The sequence below is a fragment of the Solanum lycopersicum genome, chromosome 6 (assembly GCF_036512215.1).
Source record: "Solanum lycopersicum chromosome 6, SLM_r2.1".
Lineage (NCBI taxonomy): Eukaryota > Viridiplantae > Streptophyta > Magnoliopsida > Solanales > Solanaceae > Solanum > Solanum lycopersicum.
In genome coordinates, this window is record NC_090805.1 from 27,855,217 (window position 1) to 27,877,797 (window position 22,581).

Sequence of the window (22,581 nt, forward strand, 5' to 3'; positions counted from 1 at the left end):
CCCTATATTTTCAAATTCCTCTTTGCCTTCAACCATGACTTGTTCCCGCCTCCGTTTCTACTGTAACTCTCCTCCTCCCCAGTACTGTGAAAGAGAAAGCAGAGTATCGCCATGGTTTCGCCGCACGGCATCAAGCTCGCTGTTTATCTAATCTCTTCTTACTTCGGCGAACTTAATGCTGTAATTCTCTCCGTGTTTTCTTCCTATAACCCAAATTCATACGTAACAATTATAGACTAGAAACGCAAAACCTATGCCTAAAGGTTTCAAAGTTTTAATTTTTCTTCTTCTTCTTGGGGGTGAGAAGATTGTATATAGCTTGGGATTGAGGAGAAGCAGTTGTTTTTTTTTCTTTTTTCTTTAGGGTTTTATAAAACGTAGCTAATTATTGGTATTGAATTGAATCAGACCCAAGTAGAATGAAATAGATATAGATGATTGAATTCGAGGGTAGTGGTAGTTCTTTTTTTTTTTTTTGGGGGGGTTTCTATCTTTTATGCAGAAACCACATAGATAGTACTTTAATTTCGTTAAAATAATTTGTTGATGATCTTCCTAATTCATCTTCTGATAATTTTTGCAGAAGGTTTGCGACTGTCTGTTGCGAAGAGGAACACAAACTTTACATCAGGTTGTAAGTTCCACAGAGCTTAGCAGAAAGAATGTTAAGAACTGTTTGCTTGTGCTTATTCATCACAATTGTGTTCAAGCCTTTGCAATTCGACAACCAGGTACACACACAGTAATGCTACAAGAACTTTTTCTCATATTGCAATTAGCTATTCAGTTTGAGGATATACGGTGAGAAGTTCCTTGATGTCTGATGTATTGTCATTTAGGTGGATTTGGGGAGGAAGCAAAAATTATTACACAATACATGGCACTATTTGACAACATTATACATAAATTGAGGTTCCCTAAATTTATAGAGATTGTGTCCGAGGAGCTGGGTAAAGAGGTCAGTTTTATTGGTTTTGCTTGCTATAATAGTTGTCTCCCTATTAGTGGTAGTTATTGAGTTTGTGTTTCTAGTGTGAAGAGATTTTGGAATGGTTGCTTCAGCATGGCAGGCTTTCACTCAGTCAAATTATAGTAAAATACAAGCAGGCATCGAAACAAGGTGAAACAATATCCTTTCTGTAGTTCTTTGTGAATTATCTTGTAAACTATGATTATGGTTTACTATCATCATAGCTAATCAGTTTAATATGCGAATTTGAGTTCTATTTTGGCTTTTCATTTGTGTTTGCTTCTGTTTTTTCTGAATAAGAAACAACATTTTACTGATCTTTAAAGGTATAAAATCACTTCATTGAAAAATGGTTTTAATTGAAGATGATAGGCAATATATGAACATACTTCTTGTTTCTAATATTTTATCAAGCAAAAGAGACATGACAAAGACACGTGAAATACACAACATCACCCAAGGGTGTGGCCTAGTGGTCAATGAAGTGGATTGAGAACCATGCGGTCTCAATTTCAAATCCCAGAAAAGACAAAAACACTAGGTGATTTCTTCTCATTTATCCTAGCCTTGGTGGACAAAATTATGTGGTACCTGCTGCCAGAGGGAGATGGGCAGTAATTCGTGAAATTAGTTGAGATGCACGAAAACTGGCCCAAATACCACGGTTATCAAAAAAAAAAAACACTCTTAAGGATCTTACATAGATCACCTTTTCTTCATGCATAAAGACTAAGCTACACTAAATCATTACTCAACTAATTAATGAAAGGAGCTGTGAGTGTACAAAATTATTGGCACTTCTTAGTTACGTGCCATTATTTAATGTTACTGTCTTTAGTTTTGAAGTAAAACACAAGTATTACCTAGTCCAACAATATTTTTTTTTGTTTTGAGAAAGGTAACTTTTTAGTCTATATATCCACAGGTGTACTACATCAAAGTGTAGTCCCCCTTCCAAAAATATTACAACTAAGAAATCTATTTGTACTTTTTGCTACAAATAGTCTAAAACATCAAAAATTTCTTTAGTCCTAACACTTTTTCTTCACACCCAAAATAGTACAAAGTCAGGCAGTTCATCTTAAAATTTTGCATATTGCTTTGCTTTCCCTAGAAGCATCTTTGATTTCTTTTCTTCCACATAATCCACCATATACAAGCTGGGAGTGTGTTACCAAAGGCGAAAAGAGCAATAAAGCTCTAAGGTCCATGAGGGCTTTTAGTGGAAAGTGCAAATAAAGCGTGGACTTCAATGAAAAAAGGCGCAAAGGGAGAAAAGAATACAAATATATATGTTTAGTCCAAGACTAATAATTATAAACATGAATGACAAATATATGACCAAAGAAATTGAAAAAAAATTATGATAAAGTGAAATATCAATTATTTAGTGTCACTTCTTCATACGAGGCTCATTGACAAGTTAACATTTGCATTAGAACCTTGATGATAGCACTGAAGCACACTTAAAGCGAGGCGAAGCGCTCAACACGTTTTGAGCCTCGCATCAGGGCTTAAGCGCACCTATGATAACACTGCTGGGACAAACTTCCATCTCTCCTCCTTTGCTGTAGCATTGCCAACTCTCATCCAGCACTTCAGTACTCCTTAAATGTTCCTTGGTTTCATCCAAGTGATTTTCCTCAGACAAGTGAATGTTCTCCATAGCTGGTCTGCCCATTTACAGTGTAAAAAGAGATGGTTGACTATCTCTGTTTGCTCTTCACATAAGTAGCACCTGGAACACAATTGGTATTTCTTCTTCATGTTTTCCTGTGTCAATACTACTTCTCTGGTCAACAACCATGTGTAATAATTAACCTAGGCCAGGCATAGTCATGTTTTAAGCCTTCTCTAGATTTTTTGAATTAGTGGTTGGCTCCCATGTCTTAACTGCTATCATGTAACGGAGCTAGCATATCTACTTTTGTACTCTTTGCTTCTTCTTGATGCCGGTAATGAAACAACTTGCTTCATCAAAAGAAAAAAACAATTAACCTTGTATGGAAATTTTGTCCCCCATATCATCTTCCAAGGCCATTGTTTGTTCCTTTTGTTTGAAGTGGTGAGCTTCTTGTATGCTGAGTTCACAGAGAAAACTCCGTTGTTACCTATCTTCCATATAGCAGTATCTTCTTCCCCAGTTAGGTTGTTGAAAGAGGCCTTTTACACCTCCCAATCATTAAGATTTATTCTGAGATGAAGGTTCCATCCCTGACCCGTCCACATTTCAGCAACAGTTGCTTGTTGTTGAAAGCTTAGTTGGTGTAGATCAGGGAATAGTTGCTTCAAAGTTCTCTGAGCTATCCACTTGTACTCCCAAAAAGCCACTTTAAGTCCATTCCCCACTTCGAAGATTTATTTTGGACAAGGATTGTGGCCATAAATTCCTAACTGATCTCCAGATAGTGCAACTATAAGGAGTGGTCACTGCTTTTGTAACCCATTTATCCTCCATTTCATACTTTGCACAAATGACCTCCTTCCACAACACGTTCTCTCCTGTAATGAATTTCCATAACCACTTCATCATTAAGCTTTTGTTTGCATTTTCATATTCTTGATCCCCGCACCCCTTTTCTTTTTCCCGATCATAGTCTCTTCCCATTTGACCAAGTGGAATTTTTTCTTGTCTTCATTTCCTTGCCAAAAAAGTTCCTTGCATGTCTATTCTCTGGATCTCCTTGTCAGGGGCTGGGAAGACTGACATCATGTATGTAAACGTTGTATCCTGAACACTATTGATGATGGTCAATCTGCCCCTAGGAAAGGTACTGACTCTTCCAATTGGTCAACTTTTTCTCACATTTTTCTATCAACCCCATTCCAAATCCCCGTTGATTTACTTTTGGCTCCCAAAGGCATTCCTAAGTATGTGGTAGGTAATTCCCCTATTTAGCCACTGTCACTTCATTAGATGATCAAGCAGAAATATCTGCTCCTTCTTTAGGCATATACACACAAGATCCTATTCCCACCTAAGGGTATGATTCCAGTTCCAGTCTCTCTTCCCAGTCGCTCAATAGTTTTCTGCCTCTACCGTGGCATAATGATCATTCACCACAAACAGTTGATTCACCGACTGTTGTGGAAACATCAAAATGGACCAAATTTACTATGATGAAGGCTTGCAAAGTGCTTGGGGTAAATGTTTCAGGTTTCAAACATGAAATTCTGGATATTATATTAAGAATGAAGGAAAAGAGGAAAACTCAAATTGTTGAACAAGGGAAGAAGTCTGGGGACGCTAAAAAAGGGAAAAGCAAAGCAACAAATGAACTTAAAAAACTGGATTGGGGTCTCCAAGATGGAAGTGGAAAGAAAGATAGGGGCAGGCACCACAACTCTCATTCCAGATGAGAGTTAAAATACTCAATTGGAATGTACAGGGTCTCAATAATAAAGATAAGAGAAGTACTTTGAAATCTTTTATCCAAAAGTGGGGAGCAAACATTGTTTGTTTACAGGAAACCAAAATAGAGTCTTGGAATCCATCTCTAATCAGACAAATATGGGGAAATAACTAGCTCTCCTGGGCAGAAAGTCAAAGCAATTGGCACCATAGGTGGACTGTTAATTTTATGGGACAAAAGAGCTTGGAATTGTGTTGAGTTGGAGGCAGGGGCCTTCTCCCTGTCATGTAGATTTGAGAGCACCTCTGAAGACTTCAAATGAGTTTTCACCGGAGTATATGGACCTCATACCAACCCAGAAAGGGAGGACCTTTGGTTGGAGTTAGCATTAATCAGGTGGTTGTGGTCTGATTTATGGGTCATAGGAGGAGACTTCAATGTGTCTAGATTCGAGGATGAAAGGCTAAACTGTAATAGAAGATCCAGTGTTATGCAGGGTTTCTCTAATACCATTTTGGATCTTGAATTGATTGATCCTTCTCTCCAAGAAGCACAGCTCATCTGGTCAAGAGGGGAGGAGACACTCCAAGCCTCGAGAATTGACAGGTTTCTTTATTCATCAGAATGGAGTGAGATGTTCAGGGCTATCAAACAATACACAATGCCAAGAGTATTTTCAGATCATAGACCCATCATCCTGGAAAGTGGAGATTGGGAGACATCACCATCCTACTTCAAATTTGAAAACACGTGGCTTCAAGCAGAAGGCTTCATTGATACGATAAAAGGATGGTGGCAGTCCTACAACATTTAGGGAACCCCAGACTTTGTGCTGTTGCAGAAACTCAGATACCTAAATAAAGATATATCTAAGTGGAACAGAAAAGTGTATTGAAACATTGAAACCCAAAGAACTAAAGCTCTTTTGGAATTAGGGAAGTTGGATCATTTAGCTGAACTCAGAACCCTTTCAACACAAGAGAAAACACGGTCCTTGAATCTGAAACTGCAACTTCAACAGATTGCAACAGCTGAAGAGATCTTATGGAGGCAAAAATCTAGATGCTTATAGCTTAAAAAGGGGGACGAGAACACAAAGTTCTTTCAGAGAATGGCCAATTCATATAGAAGGGGTAACTCCATTGACAAACTAAGAATAGGAGATGAACTGATTGAAGATAAAGGAAGGATACAGAATGGCATTTTGGAGTATTATCAACAAATATACAAGGAAGCTGAATCCTGGAGACCCTCAGCTGTTTTTGAGAACATGTCCACCCTATGTATAGAAGAAAAGGAGGAACTTGAACTTCCTTTCACTGAACTGGAGATCTCTAATTCTCTTATGGCTTGTGCCCCTGTCAAAGCCCCAAGACCTGATGGTTATACCATGCTTTCTTCCAAACATCATGGTGCTTCATTAAAGAGAATATACTAGCAGCTTTCAATTTCCTTCACCAGAATTGCCAAATGGTGAGGTCTTGTAATGCTTCTTTTATTGCTCTAATCCCAAAGAAGAAAGGTGTTGTAGAGCTTAAAGACTATCAGCCTATAAGCCTCATAGGTAGTGTCTATAAGTTGTTGGCTAAAATCCTAGCAGAAAGGATGAAAAGGGTGATGAATTCTTTAGTCTCGTGGCAGCAGAGTGCATTTTTAAAGAATAGGCAAATAACTGATGCATCCTTGATTGCTAATGAGGTGCTAACTGGAGAATCAAGAGTGTGAGTCTGGGATCTTATGTAAATTGGACATAGAGAAAGCTTTTGACCAACTTAACTGGGCCTATCTAGTCAACATACTGAAACAAATGGGATTTGGTGATAGGTGGGTAAGATGGATATACTTCTGCATTTCAACAATGAAGTTCTCAGTTTTGATTAATAGAAGTCCAGTTGGATTTTACTCTACTCAAAAGGGGTTGAGGCAGGGGGATCCACTCTCTCCTTTTCTATTCATTCGGGCTATGGAAGGACTATCTCAGTTACTAGCTAGGGCTAAAGAACTTCAATGGATTCAAGGATTTCAAGTAGGCAGCAATCCAGCCACCACTGTCAATGTATCTGACCTTCTTTATGCGGATGACACTCTCATTTTTTGTGGAGCTGACAGCAACAAGTCTCCAATCTAAGCACCACCCTTAGAATTTTTGAAGCCATCTCCGGACTCTATATTAACATGCTCAAAAGTGCTATTTATCCGGTTAATCAGGTGGACAATCTAGAGGAACTTGCTGGCATACTTAGTTGCAAAATAGGGTCATTGCCCACCACCTATCTAGGTCTTCCCCTGGGGGCAAGTTTTAAATCTTCTGGAATTTGGAATGGAGTTATTGAAAAAATGGAAAAGAGACTTGCTACATGGAAAATGCAATACCTCTCCATGGGAGGTAGGCTCACTCTCATCAACAGTGTACTAGATAGTATTCCTACGTACTGCATGTCTCTATTTCCAATACCAGGTTCAGTTTTGAAATAAATGGATAGGCTTAGAAGGAGATCTCTATGGGAAGGATATAGTCTCACTCACAAGTACTCTCTAGTTAAATGGAAATCAGTAACTCAACCTAAGTTTCAAGGAGGCTTGGGAATCAGAAATCTCCAACTTCACAACAAGAGCTTACTCATGAAGTGGCTCTGGAGATATGGACAAACTGAGGCTGGGTTTTGGAGAGACATCATCAAGGCTAAATATGACATTCAAGATCACTGGTGTCCAATGAAAAGACTGAATCCCATGGTGTTGGGGTCTGGAAACACATAAGAAGTTTCCAAGATAATTTCTTCGAGGAAGTATCCTTCAAGGCTAGTAATGGACTCGAGATCAGATTTTGGCAAGACAAATGGCTTGGGAACTCTAGGCTAAAAGACTATTTCCCCTCCTTGTTCCAGATAGCCTCCAACAAAGAAGCAACTATAGCCCAGTACAGAGACAACAACTATTGGACACCTATTTTTAGAAGGAACTTCTAGGATTGGGAGATTAATGACCCCCTTTCCCTCATAGAAACTCTGCAAAACACTACATTGGTGGTCGAAGATCAAGACAAGATTCTTTGGGGTAATTCTAAGGAGAAGACCTACACTGTGTAAGAATGTTACAAAAATTTGAGCTCCCAGAATGGCATTCTACTAATTTGGCCTTGGAAACATGTTTGGAAAACTAGGCAACCCCTCAGAGTTTCTTGTTTCACCTAAACAGCCTTGAAGGAAGCATGTCTAACACAAGACAACCTCAGGAAAAAAGGTGTAATCCTCATCAACAGATGTTTCATGTGCAAGCAAACCAATGAGAGTGTTAATCACCTTTTTTTGCAATGCCCTGCAACAATTAGCTTATGGTATTAATTCTACTCTATGCTTGGCCTACAATGGGTAATGCCCTACAACATGAAGGATGCTTATTCCAGCTGGATATTGTGGAAAGTTGACAAATCCATCAGAAAGATCTGGAGAATGATCCCAGCAGCTATTTTAGAGCATATGGAAAGAGAGAAGCAACATATGCTTTAATGGAATATCAACCTCTTTATGCATTCTTAAGCCCAACGTCTAGTTAGTTTATTTAGCTGGCACTTTTTTGCCAATGTAAACAGTGTGGATAAGCTTTCGGATTTTGTTAGTTCCCTATCTCTAGTACAGTAGAGTAGTAGGGTTCCCTATTGACTGTTTCACAAGTTTTTGCCAAGCTAGCTCCATATTTTCTGTTTGAAGCAGCTTTTTTGCAGAAGGTGCTTTTGTAACTTCACATCTTCTTGATGCTTTCTAATATCATTTAATTACTGTATAAAAAAAAAGGGGTATATGTAGCTCTTCCCCCAATTGATATTTAGCACGGAAACAGCTTAAAAAATGATGAAAATCACCCTTAGTATCAGCATCTGGTCAATCGTTGCTCCACAATAAACTAGAGTATCATCTGCATATTGTAGATGAGTTATCTCCAAGTTGTTTATAGCTCTATTGTCCACCTGAAATCCCCTGATCCAATCTTTTCCATTGCTAGGATGAATAGGAAAGGTGATAAAGGATCACCCCGTCTCAGTCCCCTTTGAGAAGAGAAGAATCCACATGGGGTCCTATTAATGAGGACTGAGAACTTCACTGCATTATTTTACTTATCTTATCCACTTAGCTCCAAAGCCCATTCTTTGCATCATTGGTATCAAAAAGTTCCAATTCAAGTGATCATAGGCTTTCTGGATGTCAAGTTTGCACAAGATTCCAGGTTGTTTGCTTCTTTTTCTAGACTCCACACACTCATTTGCTATCAATATACTGCATCCATGATTTGCCTTCCTTTTATGAAGGCCATCTGTTGTCTGTCTACTAGAATGTGGATCACCTTCTTCAATCTTTCTGCCAAGAGTTTGGCTATAATCTTGTATACTCCTTCTATTAAGCTTATAGGTCTGAAATAAGTTAGCTCCATGGCTCCCACTTTTTTAGGGATTAAGGCTACAAATGTAGCATTGATGCTTCTTTCAAAAATTTCTTCCTTCTGGAAATGCTGTACTGCAGCCACCAAATTAGATTTGATAGTGTCCCAACACTGGCTGAAAAAAGACATAGAGAAACCATCTGGCCCTGGGCTCTGTCACCTGCACAAGATTTGATACTCTGTAGAATCTCCTGTTCCTCTATTGGTGCCATTAACAGGTGGTTTTCATCTGCACCAATCATAGGGCAGTTCCTCATTTCTAGGTTTGGCCTCCAATCATCTGTTTCTGAATAAAGCTTTTCATAAAATGTAACTTTCTCCTCTTGTACCTCTTCATGATTGCTCAATGTTTCTCCTCTCACTTTCAGCTTTGCAATTGTGTTCATTCTTCTGTGAGCATTTGCAGTTTTGTGGAAGAACCCAATGTTTCTAGCTCCTTGCTTTAACCACGTAGCCCTGGACCTCTGTCTCCAAGCAATTTTCTCCCTTTTTGCTATGTTCTCAAATTCCATAGTTAAAGCTAGTCTAGTTGTTATTTCATAGATCTGTCCTCCTGAATCTGTTCTAATTCAGTTAATTGTCTCAAAACATTCTGCTTCTGAGCCCCTAGGTTCCAATGAATAGTCTTAGAGCCTGTTTGGCTCAGCTTAAAAGCTGGTCAAACTGACTTAAAAGCTGGTTTTTGACTTATTTAGCTGTTTGGCAATACTCAAAACAGCTTATTTTAAGTTAAAAAAAACTTATTTTAAGCCAAAAGTTAAAAGTTGGGGTAGGGGTGCTTTTTTTTTTTTTAGCTTATAAGCTGTTTTAAGTTGACCACATTTTTATCTTTTTGTGCTTAATATTTTTATACAATCTCCAAATTACCCATATAACCCTAACATTTCTTTCTTCCATTTTTCCCTTTTCACGTTTGACATAACAACTTCAGCACTTTTATCCAAACGCATAACTGCTTATTTTAAAAATAAGTTTCAGCACTTTTAAAAGTACTTTTTTAAAGCTGTTTTTATTAAGCCCATCCAAACGGGCCCTTACTCCACTCCTTCAGTTTCCCTTTTAGTGCTTTGAGTTTTGCCACCAACACAAAATCTGGTTTCCTGGAGAATCTTAAAGACTCCCACCACTCTTTGACTTTCTCGTTGCAAGTGTATAAAATAATTTGCACTTCTTACTACCAAATTGTACTGGAGTTTCTCTTTTCCTTTCTGTTTTCCAGTTTTTGGGGTAAAAGGATCCTTGCTTGAACAGCCCCTGCAACCTTCTCATGCAAAACTGAAAATCGAAATAAAGCAAGCCACAAGAAAATGAGGAAGGATGAAAGGAAGGCCTCAAAATTTTGCGACAGAGTCAAATACATCTAGGTGTCTAGCATCAAGCGAGCATCTATGTTCTTCACATGTAAAGCAATCTTTTATCCATCGTGGAGTCCGGGCTAGTTGCATGCACCTCGACTAATTTCACGTAGTACCTGCTATTTCCACTAGCTCAAAGTATTTAGGTAACTCTATCCACCAAGGTTTGGACCGATGGGAAGAAATCACCTAATATTTTTGGCTCTGTTGGTATTTATCCAGGATCTCATGGTGCTGGACCCACTACATTGATAACTAGACTATATCCTTGGGTGCATACCTAAAGCAATTCTTGAGGTTTATCATCACCCAGAGTTGATTGTAAAATTCAAAGAACAAGCTTTTCCAATCTATTTCATAACCTCAACTTGCATCTTTATTTGTTTCTTGATTAAAGCCACTTGAACTTGAAGCAACAAAATTTGGGTTGTCAATCTTCGAAAAGGCTAGGCTAAACCTCCTAAACATCTTTCTTGCTTTAAGAATGACTTGTCATTTTCCAGGAGATTCTAGTGCTGATGCTGCACAGGATAGCTTCAACAGGCTTGTCAACGCTAGATTTGTGGAACGCTGTCCTGCCCCTGACCCGCTTCTTGAACCACCTGCTGAAGAAGAAACTGCTGCAAAGAAACGAGGTGCTAAATCTGCCAAGGTACTCTGATGTCAAGTTATAATATGATGACAACTTCTGTTCAATTTTCTTTCCCATTAAAAGGTTTTTCTTTAGAGTATACCAGTGACCTTGATGACTCCATGTGATGTTTGTTTTCTGCTGCATTCTTCATTTTACTCTAGAAATCTGTGAGATCTTGGCAAACCTTCTTTAGCTGAAGTACTATTTAATTTAGCATGTGCTTTAGTACTGTTAATAAATTACAACAAGTAAATGTGATGGAGATTTCTCTGAGCAACAGAATACTTCTTTATTCTTCTATTAACCAGTAACAGCGCACTTCCATTTGTCGTTTGAAGACAGGATTACATGCATTTTTTTGCTGATTGAAATCATAGAAATGACAGTGACCAAGAAAATAGGACAGGAGACAGAATTGACGATGTAATACAAATACTCTGTTTTAACTTTTAATTATATGTCACTCGTTGTCTCTTTCCATTTCTGGCCATTCCATAATGTTTTGACTTAATTTTATTTCTATCCAACTATTTCAACTTCCAAGTTTTCAATCCATTTACTTCAGTTCTGAACTTTGATGTGATAGTTCCTCTGTCAAACTAATTTTCAACTACTTCTTTTTGGGTCAGAACTACTTTAATATTTCTTACATTGCCACTAATATTATAATACATAAATAAAATGAATATCTTAAACTTCATGCTCAGTCAAATACTGTCATGGAAATGGATGGAGTTGTAGCATAGGAATTAAAGGAATGTAGGTGATGTTCTTCAAATGAACCTGCTTCATTTGCTAACAAGAAGAATTGTGCTTCCTATAGGTTATTTGGGGTGAGGAAGGTGGATGAGAGCATAAGCACCATATTCTATAAAATATTCCTGATAAGTAATATAGTGCAGAAAAAGCTGCCGTTTTTAAGTTGATATTTCACTGTTCATGTTCTTGAGTTTATCATTTACCGATGAAAACAGATTCAAGCACAAACCATGGAACAACAAGCCTTAGCAGCAGCAGCTCCAATGGAATCCATGAGATTTTTAGTTGAAAACATCTGGAATGATTCTGTGGAAAAAGCTGACAAAAGGACTACTGATGTGAAATGTGGCATGAAGGTTGGTATGACCTTTTCATTGAAGATAACAATTTTGAAATTCGGCTGATCTATTATGTTCTGATTTTAGCGTAAGCAAGAGGATTTGGAGTCAAACACAAAAGATCCGGCTACAGGCGAAAAGGAAGTACTTTGGCGTGCCAACTTTGAAGAATTCATTCGCCGCTTGAGACACAAGGTTGGTCTCTCAAACTTTTTTGTTTGATGAAGTAAGTAATATTAATAAAGGCATCAAGAAGATGCAAAAATTACAAGATATGGCATTTTAGCTTACAAAAATTACTGGCTCACTGTACAAAAGGAAAATAAGTCGGGACTAATAAGCTTATCCTAAAGATGTGCTGCATTAACAACAGGAACCAAATTGGACCAGCTAAACAAATTGGCAATATACCTGGTCTTTAAAAGACCTGAAGGAGTTAAGGCTCCCTATGAAAACATTTCCTGTTCTTTCTAACCAGAGATACCAAAATATACAAGTGGGTACCATGTTTCAGATCTTCTTGATGGCTTTGTCAACTCTCCATAGGCTCCTACTCTCATAAATCTCCTTAACTGAGAGGGGTGGGGTTCATTTGAGACCAAAATCGCCAAAAAAAACATGTTCCAGATTTCTGAGGCTACCTTACAGTTAAGGAATAGGTGCCTGTTGGTTTCAGATCCATTTTGCACATTTAGCATCTGCTTGGGAGCTGAAGACAAGCCTCATATAAAGTTGTCCAAGTGAATTGTATAACCTTAGGAGGCAGTCTGGACCTCCAGATGAGCTTCCGAGCTCCAGATGAGCTTCTAGGGTCAATTGTCTATCAAGGGGTTGCTAGAGTACAGCTGATGGTAACCTTTCTTTACTGTGTAGATTCCCCCACTTGAGCTTGTCAACTGTCTGGTGATTGATGCGACACTGCTGAGGTCTTGCAAAAAGGTCTAACAACTCATTCACTTCCCAATCATACATGTTTCTTCTGAATGTCAGATCCCAGTTCTTCCCTTCTCTGTTAGCAGCAATTACAGAGTCGGGATCTTGAGATATGTGCACAAATTTGGGAAGTCATACTGAAGAGTGGTACTTCCAAGATATTTGTCCTTCCAGAATCATAAGAGTGAGCGATTGCCTATCTCAAAATGAGTGTCGAACAAAGGTGTCCCTACTTTTGTAATACCCTTTCAGAGACATACTCGATGAGGGGGACTAGAAGCCTTCGTGCACCATTGATTCAACCCTCCATGTTTTTCTATGACGACATCTTTCTTGACTGTGCATCCTCCAAGTTGAATTTCCAAAGCCACTTCATCATCATGCCTTTGTTATGAGCTGCAAGATCCTTGATTCCAAGACCTCCTTGATATTTTGGTTGAGTCACCTTCTTTCACTTGATGAGGTGAGATTTGTGGCCCTGATTGTTGCCTCCACTGAGGAAGTCTCTCATTAACTTGCTAAGTTATTTAGCAAAAATCAGAAACCTTTACCATTACAGTAGAAATGGTTTAGATAACTGTCTCGTCTGACTTTATTAGAATTTAAAATCTCCTGTGTATCTCAAGCAGTGGTGCTATGGAATCACAGCTACATAAAATTGTATGCATTGTAGGCTTGTGTTGCAAATGTGAAAGTACGTGTCAACAATGATGCTGCCATTGTTCTTGCTGCGACCCTGGAGTTGAGTAGACATTCTGAAACTAAATTGAGAATTGATAACTCAGGTCAGTGAGGATTTCATTTTATCGTCAATAAAGTTTAAACATGATTGTGACCTCTTCCTCGTACTGTTAATGGATAAATAGAAACTAAAATTTGCATTTGTCTTAAAAAAAGTGGATAACAATGCTCATGTCTCGACTAGGGGCAGGTTCATGGTAACATATGAATCATATGCATATGTTTGAGATGAGGTATAACCAGCTTCATGACATAAATAGACTTGATATTTTAACATTTACAAAGTCCACTTATTTTTCTTCATAATAAATGGCCCACCAACTTTAATCTCCAGCCTTTCTTTTGAGGCTTTTAGCACCTTGAGTCTTTTGTGAAGGTACATTCATCTAGAATCATGCACAGTTATATATGGATAAATTTCTAGAGTGAAGCCTGGGCCTTATAGGCCTTCCTAGAGATATGCATAGCATCGGCATTCTAACCTCTTTACTTTACTGTAGTTGAGTTTTTTTCAAGATAAGATCTCTGGTCGAGTAATTAACAAGTCGTTGCCTGTAGTAGATTTTCTTTTACATTTTTGTACTTGCTTTGGATATTGTGTCAAAAATTACCATGTGTATTTATGGGGAAAAGGAGTGATTTGTGTTTATGAATGTCAGATTCATGTTAAGTTGTTTCATTGTAGTGTGCATTGTTTTTGAATTTCTAGTCTCTTTTCTCCCTTTTTCTTAATGCGTTATTATATTCTTTATTTGCAGTTCCCCAGTCCATAAATGCTATTTATGATGAGGTGATAAAGAGGGAAGGTGGTCTTGGTATGGACCTGGAGCGTATCAGAGCTTCCCTTGATGATTTAGGATGTGAAGCCCCATTGATGGAAATAGATGAAACTTATAGTGTAGGTATGCATATCTATCAACACATGATTTTTCATTGTAATATAATCTTAGGAAAAGTTCAAATCCTCGTGGATCCAAGTTTTTGATTTCCCGCGACTTAACTGACAGTTATGTGTGCACAGATTTGAAGAACATTATTGAACAGGCTCGCATTGAAGAGGTTGGTTACAAAATTATAAACAAGTGATGACCTTCTCAATGTTCTAGAATTGAATTACTTCATCTCTACATGCTCTAACTTGCAGGTGGAATCCATTGTATTAAAAAGATATGGGAGGGAGGCCTACAGGATGTTCAGATTACTGTCGAAAGCTGATCGTCTTGTTGAAACGGATAAGGTATCATGGCTTTGTTGAATTATATGTTAACTAGGTAATTTGCCTGCGCTTCGCGTGGATAAATTAAAAATTACATTGAATTTGCAATTAATTGTTTTACTAATATCCATACATTAAAATAGCAGAAAAATAGGTTCTTACAAAATATTAGCAATATTCCAACATGAATTTGATTATTTGTCATTATCACATAACTCAAGAACCTCTAATGAATGAATTATATACGAAATAATAAATCATTGAATCTTTAATCAACATTATAAAGAAAATAATGAAGAAAATAAGAATACATATGTACAAAGGCATTTACTAATATAAATAAATATTTAAGTTGCATAGATTATACAATTGTGATATATGTCTACGGAGAAAATTCCAAAGAACGTTTAACATATTAAAAAAATAAAATACGCTTCAACATGAAAGCAATTATAACTTTTTAACTTGCATAATGAATTACTTCAATTGATAAGAGAGAAATTTCACATCTATGTAAAATAGACAACATGCAAGCTTATGCATAGTACTTTTTAAGTTATAAAATTTAATATTGAATATGAAAACATAAATTCTTTGAACTGAGTACAAGAATTATTTTCTTTATAAACATAAACTCTTTGAACTGAGTACAAGAATTATTTTCTTTATAATGAATATACATACTATATGCGTATATTTTCAATATAACCAGAGACAATAACTTTGACATACTCAAAAATAACAATTAATATCATAAACATAAATTGATGAGTGTAAAAGAATACACCAGAAAAATGTAAAAATAGAATGAAATAGAAAGGAAAATTGAATAAACTGAATGCACAATGTCCTTAGAAAATTTTCCCCCTCCAATACCATAGGTTTAAAGAATTACATCTTCTAGGATGAAAATATTTTATCCGCTAACTTATTGATACAAAAACAATGGTGTCAGTAAGTCATTCAATAGGAGAATAGTATACAAATATTTAATTTTGCGAAAGTAGAAGAAGAACATTGGACTTTTTGTTATTTTAAAATGAGAGGAAGTCCATCTATTTGTAGAAAACAAAGGATAGTGTGAACAACTGTTTATTATGCCTTACTATAAAGGTTACAACTATTTGAAAAAGTTGCAACCCTTCGTAAAAGTTCATAACCTTTCGTAAAGTCACAACTTTTAACACGATCGCAACTCTTCATTAAAGTCAACTTTTTATAGAAGTTACAACTTTTCATAAAAGTCACAACTCTTCATTAAAGTCACAAATTTTCATAAAAGTCACAACTTTTGATAAAAGTTACAACTCTTTATTAAAGTCACAACTTTTCATAAAAGTCACATCTTTTCATGAATGAGGAAGGATAATTTTGTACCTGACAGATTTTCTTTATCATGGGCTGTCTTCCCTCGTTCTTTATAGCCCATAAGAAATTTTTTGTCAAATCCAGCTAATGTTGTGAGGGACGAAAAGTGTTTTGATGTAATCATTAAAGCATAGATAGCTCTGTTTTTTCTCTGAAACTGGTTTATATATTTGCTATTAACTTTAATTGATGACCGTCATGTCAGATATTCTCGTATTTTTTATTCAATATCTTCATGTATTATCAAAATGCCAAGCTCACTTCACCGAGCAATATGCATTGCTCGGTGAAGGAACTAGTGTATATGTCCTTGGTTCTATAAATTGTAATTTACTCTAGCAAATGTAAATCTTAAAGAAGGCCTTCAAAAACATGTAGTCCCCAAATGTTGAGAAAGTGTTTCACAAAACTGAAGCTAAGAACACAATAATATGATAGATAAAACATTAAGAAAATAGGTAAAAAATACAATAGATTAGAGGATATATCACTTGTTCCATACTTCAATTGATATTCTTTTCACATTGTAGAGGCTCCCGAGTAAGTACGCGTACATGAGAATAGTGTTGAAGTGCAATAGTGACTAGTGTGTGAGAGGGTTTTGTTTATCGGGTGTTACAATTTGTTGATAAATGAGATGATAGCAGTCTTACTATGCTGTAATTATTCAGATTTCAGATACCACATTTGTTGAAAAGAAAGACGCAGTCAAGATTCTATTTAAGCTGTGGAAAGATGACTACTTAGAGATGAAGGTAATATGCTTCCAGTCTTCTTTATTAGTAGTAGAATAATATGTCTTGATTCGATATTGAAGACCTTGATTATAATAAAACATAACTCAATCTGTGGATTTTCTTGCTCTTTTATGTTAATGATATGGAAGCAGCAAAAATACACTTGGCTTTGCTTCTGTATCTGATGACTAAAGCTAATAAAGGGAGGGTAAGTTTGTTCGGATCCATGCTATAAACTATGTTCTTTCACTTCCTAGATAGTAACATGACCACTTCTGGTCTATTCCATGGGGAATTACTGGACACCTGGGGCATACCCTGACATTCATAGGTTAGTCTGAAACAAATAGATCTTTGCGTTTAACAAAAATTCCTTTGGGAAGTTCCCATATACTGTGCACAACTTCGTAACAATTATCTTCTGCTTCGTAGTAGAGATGACGAGATCCATACTGAAAATTTGGGGACTCAAATCTTAGCTGAAGATTGGATGTGGACTTGGGACACCATGAACTCTCTAACCCAACAGAATTACCCGAGTACGCAAAGTGGGTGAATTGCTAAGCTTCTCAATAGGAAAATTTATTTGAACACATGATTCTGTTCAAAGGTAAAATCTCAAGAATAAGTGTAAGGATCTTTCTGATTCATCAGAAGTACAGAAGGAGAATGCGTGTTTCCTTTTATTATCAGGTAAAGTAACTTCTATTTAGAAACTTCAGAAAAGTACCAATACGTAGGATAGTAGTTACATAGGAACTCCTGTATATCCATGAAATCTAAAAACTGAACCAGGTCGTGTACTTACTGAAATTACAAATTGTGGTAGCATATATTTTTAACATTGGAATGTGGAGCCTATGATCTTCAAAGCATCTTTTGCTTATTTCATAGAGGAATAGTCGTCCATATCTTCTTTGTCCCTTCTCTTGCCTGTTGACTCTGCCACTTTCCAACAGACTTCTAATACTATCAGGCATTACCCATTTAACACCATAGGTATATAGGAAGAGACTCCATATCTGTCCAGTTTGTGGAGGAATAACGGTGTAGAGATTCCTGAATTTCTTACAGAAAAAAAACCCTGCTGTGTAAGGCATATCCTCTTCTTTTTAGCACATCCTGAGTAAGAAATCTGTTCAGGGCCGAATCCACCCAAAACCAGCAGCTTTTGTATGTGTTTTGATCTTCCAAAGCACCTTTCAAGGTCACGATACCTCCCACCAACTAGTTTGTTGTCAAAGAAGTTCATAGCAGCTTTTAACAGAATATCTCTAATATTTACTGGCCCTCCATATCTGAATCCACTTTGTTTTCATCCAAGGTTGTAGGTTCTAGAAGATTGAGTAACTGACAGGCATCTTGATTTCCCAATCATTGAAGTTTCTTCTGAAGTTTGGTTGCTAAGCTGCTTCTGAATTACAATCTGCACTAGTACAGAGTGTTTTTTTTTCCAGAAATACTATATAAATGGGGAGAATTTTCCATCAGTTTCTCTTCTCCAGCCTGATACACCTGTAGGAATCTAGTTTTGCTCCCGTCCGCCTATATATTTTTTTGTAAGATAGGCCATAAACTACTTATATATTTCCACAAACTAGCACTTGCATAGGCAACCATTAGACTAGGGAATGCTCGTGCTCTCCTGCTGGATTTCTTTCTATGAGCAGATTCCTACTCTATTCAAAATAAAAAATGAATGGAATTCAAATTGGGCGACAAAAAGAAGCTGCAGAAAGCTACTAACTAGTCAAATGCTTTTTCAGCAGCAATTCTCTCACCATCTTTTGAAGTCTCTATCCACGGTGAAGCAGATAAGTAATGTGGACAATAAAGAATCTTCAGAGTGCAGATAAGTATCACAATAACTGTCACTGTAGGATACACTTAAGTGAGTGTGTTAGGTAGCATAAATGCCGACTTATGCAACTATGAATTTCTTCTTGTTGCGGAGTGCTACATTATATAATTTGTTAATCTATGAAGCTCTATGATCTAAACTGATGGTCATGCTTTTCCATCTAGATATAGAAGGTTGATGGTGTATTAAACGCCCTGATAGGCTTGCGGGACAAAATAAAAAGTAAAATGATAAGCTCCGGATTGTGTTATTTTCCAACTGTGGTTGCATACATGCATGTACGTGCACATGCATACACATATTATACGTAAAGATTGCATTGAACAAAGTTTGTAGTACATACTAATGATGTTCCCATTCTCTGCAGAAAGTTATTGCACGTGCACCAAAGCAATCAGAATTCATTCTGTGGAAAATTAATAAGCAGTCTCTTTGGGAACATATTCTAGATGAAATGTACCATGCTGCCCTAAATTTGAGATTGAGAACAACACATGAGAAAGAACAGGAAAAAGAGGTTTGTTTACAGATCTCTCTTATCAAGTTTTTACTTTGTATCTATTGCTTGTTTATTTTTGTGTTGCATTCATCTTCTATCATCATTAACTTTGCAAGTATGGGTGAGTAGATATATCTGTTAATTAACCAAATAATTAGTTATCTTTTGATTGCGGCAGCCGTATGTATTTGCATTCATCTTCATTTTAGGTCCGGCATCTTCTGATGAAAGATGATTGAGTGAGATCAAAGTTCTCCCTTTGTTCATCTAAGACAGACATATCAATTTGTTATGAATTGGTCAGCCTACAGAGTGGCACAAACCATAAAGGAGTTCAAAAGGAACAAAATAGTCTTTCTAGTTTTACTTTGAGACATGAACCACTTATGTCGATTGTCAAGTTGCACTTGAGTGTGAATTAGTAATCTACTCTGTTATTAAACATAGTAATAGTTCTTTCACTTTTTACTGTTGCCAGCAGATTAAGGTTCTCAAACACTAAAGAAATCCATGAATGTGCATGCATCAAGAATGATATTCTGGAAAAGAACTTGTTATTGCTTGTTTCCCTTCAATCAGGATGTAACATTAACCAAGAAAGGGAATATGAAGCTATCTGTTTGATTTATGTTTGAGATCTGGTAGATGGGGCATATTATTCCAGACCTGGGGAAATCATTAATCATCTATTCTGTCATGTAAACATGCATGTCGAGATAGAGTGGAAGTATCTCTAGAAAAATCTTAATTAGAATTACAGCCAAATACACTATTTGACTGTTGGTTTTTTAAAGGATGGTGGAAATAGTATTAATTGAAAATGTCTCTCAATAGTTTTATTAAGCATAGGAGAGTTTTATATAGTCAACTTCAACACATAATTTGCAGAAGATCTACATGATGAAAATTCAAAAAGCTGAAATACAACAAACTAATACAACCTAATAGAAATTTTTAGATAACTAAGCAATTTATTATGCAAAAAAAATTTCTGCAGTAACTGAAAGCAAATTTCAAGACTTCTCCCTTGCTTCAGTTGTTACAATCTAAAAAAACTGCTCGTCAATTTTTGCCTTTGCAGTTGGTGCTAAATTCTTTTAAGTGCTTTTGAACTTGCACACTTCTATGACTTTTTCATGTTCTTCTTGAACTCAATTTCCATGCCTTTTTATCACATGCTACAAGTATTTTTCAGTAACAATGTTGTTGTTTTGTGATTGGATGTAATTGTATAACTTTTCTTTTCAAATAGAAGAGAATTAAGCATGCATTTTGTTAAGTTGGTTTTTAGTTAATCTTCACTGACCAACTACAGTGATTTTCATCTATGAAAATTTGTGGGTCTTTCGAAGAGATATGTATGCTTGTCATGATGATTAAAAATAAATATGGATAAAATATTGTATTAGGTTAAAATAGGTATTGGTTGAAAGTAGCTCTGCGTTAAAAGAATATAGTTAAAATTCTATAAATTGGTATTGCCCAAGCGTTAAAAATAGGCAAGAGTTAACACAATGCTCATGCGTTTAAAAAATCATTAGTTGCTAAGCGGTTGAAATTAGATTTGGGTTAAAAATGGTGAAAAATCATTTTTCTTTGATGAACTCAGTGATCCATTAAAATCAATGGTCTTTGATTACTGCTGTCAGTTCTTTTAAGTAGATTGAAAATACCTCTTAAAATTTTTGTCAAACATGGGCTTTAAATAGTCAACTTGGAAACATAATCTCCATCAAAGTTAAATTCATCCCAAAAATAAGCGACTTATTGTGCTAAAAAATTATGCAGCAACTACAAGCAAATTTCGGCAGATAGGTTGTAGAAAGTTGAGGTAATGCCTTAACTGGGAGAGATCAGGTCCTTAGTTGAGGTAACACCTTTGCGCATGTGCAGTTACTGTTTTCCCTCAAGTGGAAGGAATGGGCTGTATAACTGTGCAAGATGTAACTCTTTCTACACCATAAATCTAAAATATGTGTTGGTTTTGTTTAACAAAATGTTAGAATGTTGTGTGGATTCAATTTTTTAAATGTAATAGTGTTCTAACCCTGAGGGGGAGAACAAGACTTCACATTGGCTTGGTTACTTGTTCAAGTCAAGTTGCATAACATTTTTCTTTCATTTGTTTGTTAACTTCATTGTGAGGCCCACCACTTGGCTTGCTACACCTGTTGCAAGGTTTTCTTCCCTTCATTCTTTATCTTGTCGGAAGAAGATACCCGCAAAATATATATATATATATATATATATATATATATATATATATATATATTCTCAAAGGAATGACAGCTGAAATCAGCCTTGTTGCATGATCTGGCAATCTATTCTATTTATGTTGTGCATTTACCTTCCCTTTCGTTGTATCATGATATGATGGTATGAGATTGAAGTTAAAAGAAGTGAAGATTCAATTGTTGTTATTTACCTTTCCTCTTCATTGAGTATCAGTGGACTTCACGACATATACTGATGTGTTGAGTTTTGGGTTTTATTTTTGCCAGATTCTTCAGATGCCCAAAGATAAGCTGGTAGGAGAATTGGGCAACAAATACATGCGCCTAAGAAAAGTTTGCATTGTTCTGGAATCTTCCCTAATGAATCTTGATGATTCTCTCATGCTCTTCCATGACTTTTAAAATGATTTAATTTTACATTCCCCACCTTTGCTTCACTGACCTTACTTACCTCTTTTTTATTATTAGAGAATTTTGGATGTGCCCTTGGGATCTTGCATTCAGCATCTCATCAACAAGTATTTTAATGTGTGCACTATTTTATTTCTTGAATTATGGGGAGACTTATTGAAGGAATCTTTGTACTGTCTAGTTAGTTGTGTTCCTGCCTATTCTTTGGTTATGGCAGTTAGCATATGTATGGCCAATCCTTCTACGAAGATATAGATGAATAAGTTTCTACGCCCAAGAGACCCATTTATTATGATTTTTACAACAATCTTATTAAACAATGACTGACCTTTTACCAACACAAACGTGAGCAGGGAAAATTAGCAATCAACTCATAATATATAACAATAATTAGTTCAAACAACAACAAATTTGAATATTTATTTAAAATATCAGAATGACAATATTTTAGAAAATAATTTATATCAAATTTTATTTCTATTTTTCTTTTATTCATCAACACACTCCTACATTAGACTAAATAAAATCAATAAACTTTTAAAAAGAAAAAAAATAATTAAATCCCTACTCATTAATCTTCATTCTTCATATTTCACTTTTGCTTCCTCCACCTTTCATGTTTTCTAACTTCTCTTTTTACAAGGTTCTTTTAAATTGTTGGACGAAATCTGTAATTTAATTCAAGAGATCTTTTTATTGGTGAAGATAATTTCTTAATTTTACTGTGATTTATTT

At 36.2% G+C, this 22,581-nt stretch overlaps 1 protein-coding gene across 2 annotated transcripts; it reads left to right on the forward strand.

Moving 5' to 3' along the window:
• Positions 1-9: 9 nt before the first annotated feature.
• On the forward strand, positions 10-22,026 carry LOC101264729 (uncharacterized). Of its 2 annotated transcripts, none has more exons than XR_003247165.2 (14): positions 10-180; positions 584-731; positions 840-958; positions 1,033-1,120; positions 10,619-10,767; positions 11,724-11,864; positions 11,934-12,041; positions 13,453-13,564; positions 14,279-14,422; positions 14,542-14,579; positions 14,665-14,757; positions 16,776-16,859; positions 16,994-17,172; positions 17,274-17,534. XR_003247165.2 is itself a non-coding variant. In XM_004240682.5 (14 exons), exons 1-14 carry the CDS (start codon positions 112-114, stop codon positions 21,835-21,837), a joined length of 1,578 nt encoding a protein of 525 aa, XP_004240730.1. In that variant the 5' UTR covers positions 10-111; the 3' UTR covers positions 21,838-22,026. The 2 variants fall into 2 exon arrangements, 1 of the variants encoding a protein (XP_004240730.1); XM_004240682.5 differs by lacking the exons at positions 16,994-17,172; positions 17,274-17,534 and adding exons at positions 19,070-19,219; positions 21,703-22,026.
• The last annotated feature ends 555 nt before the right edge of the window (positions 22,027-22,581 follow it).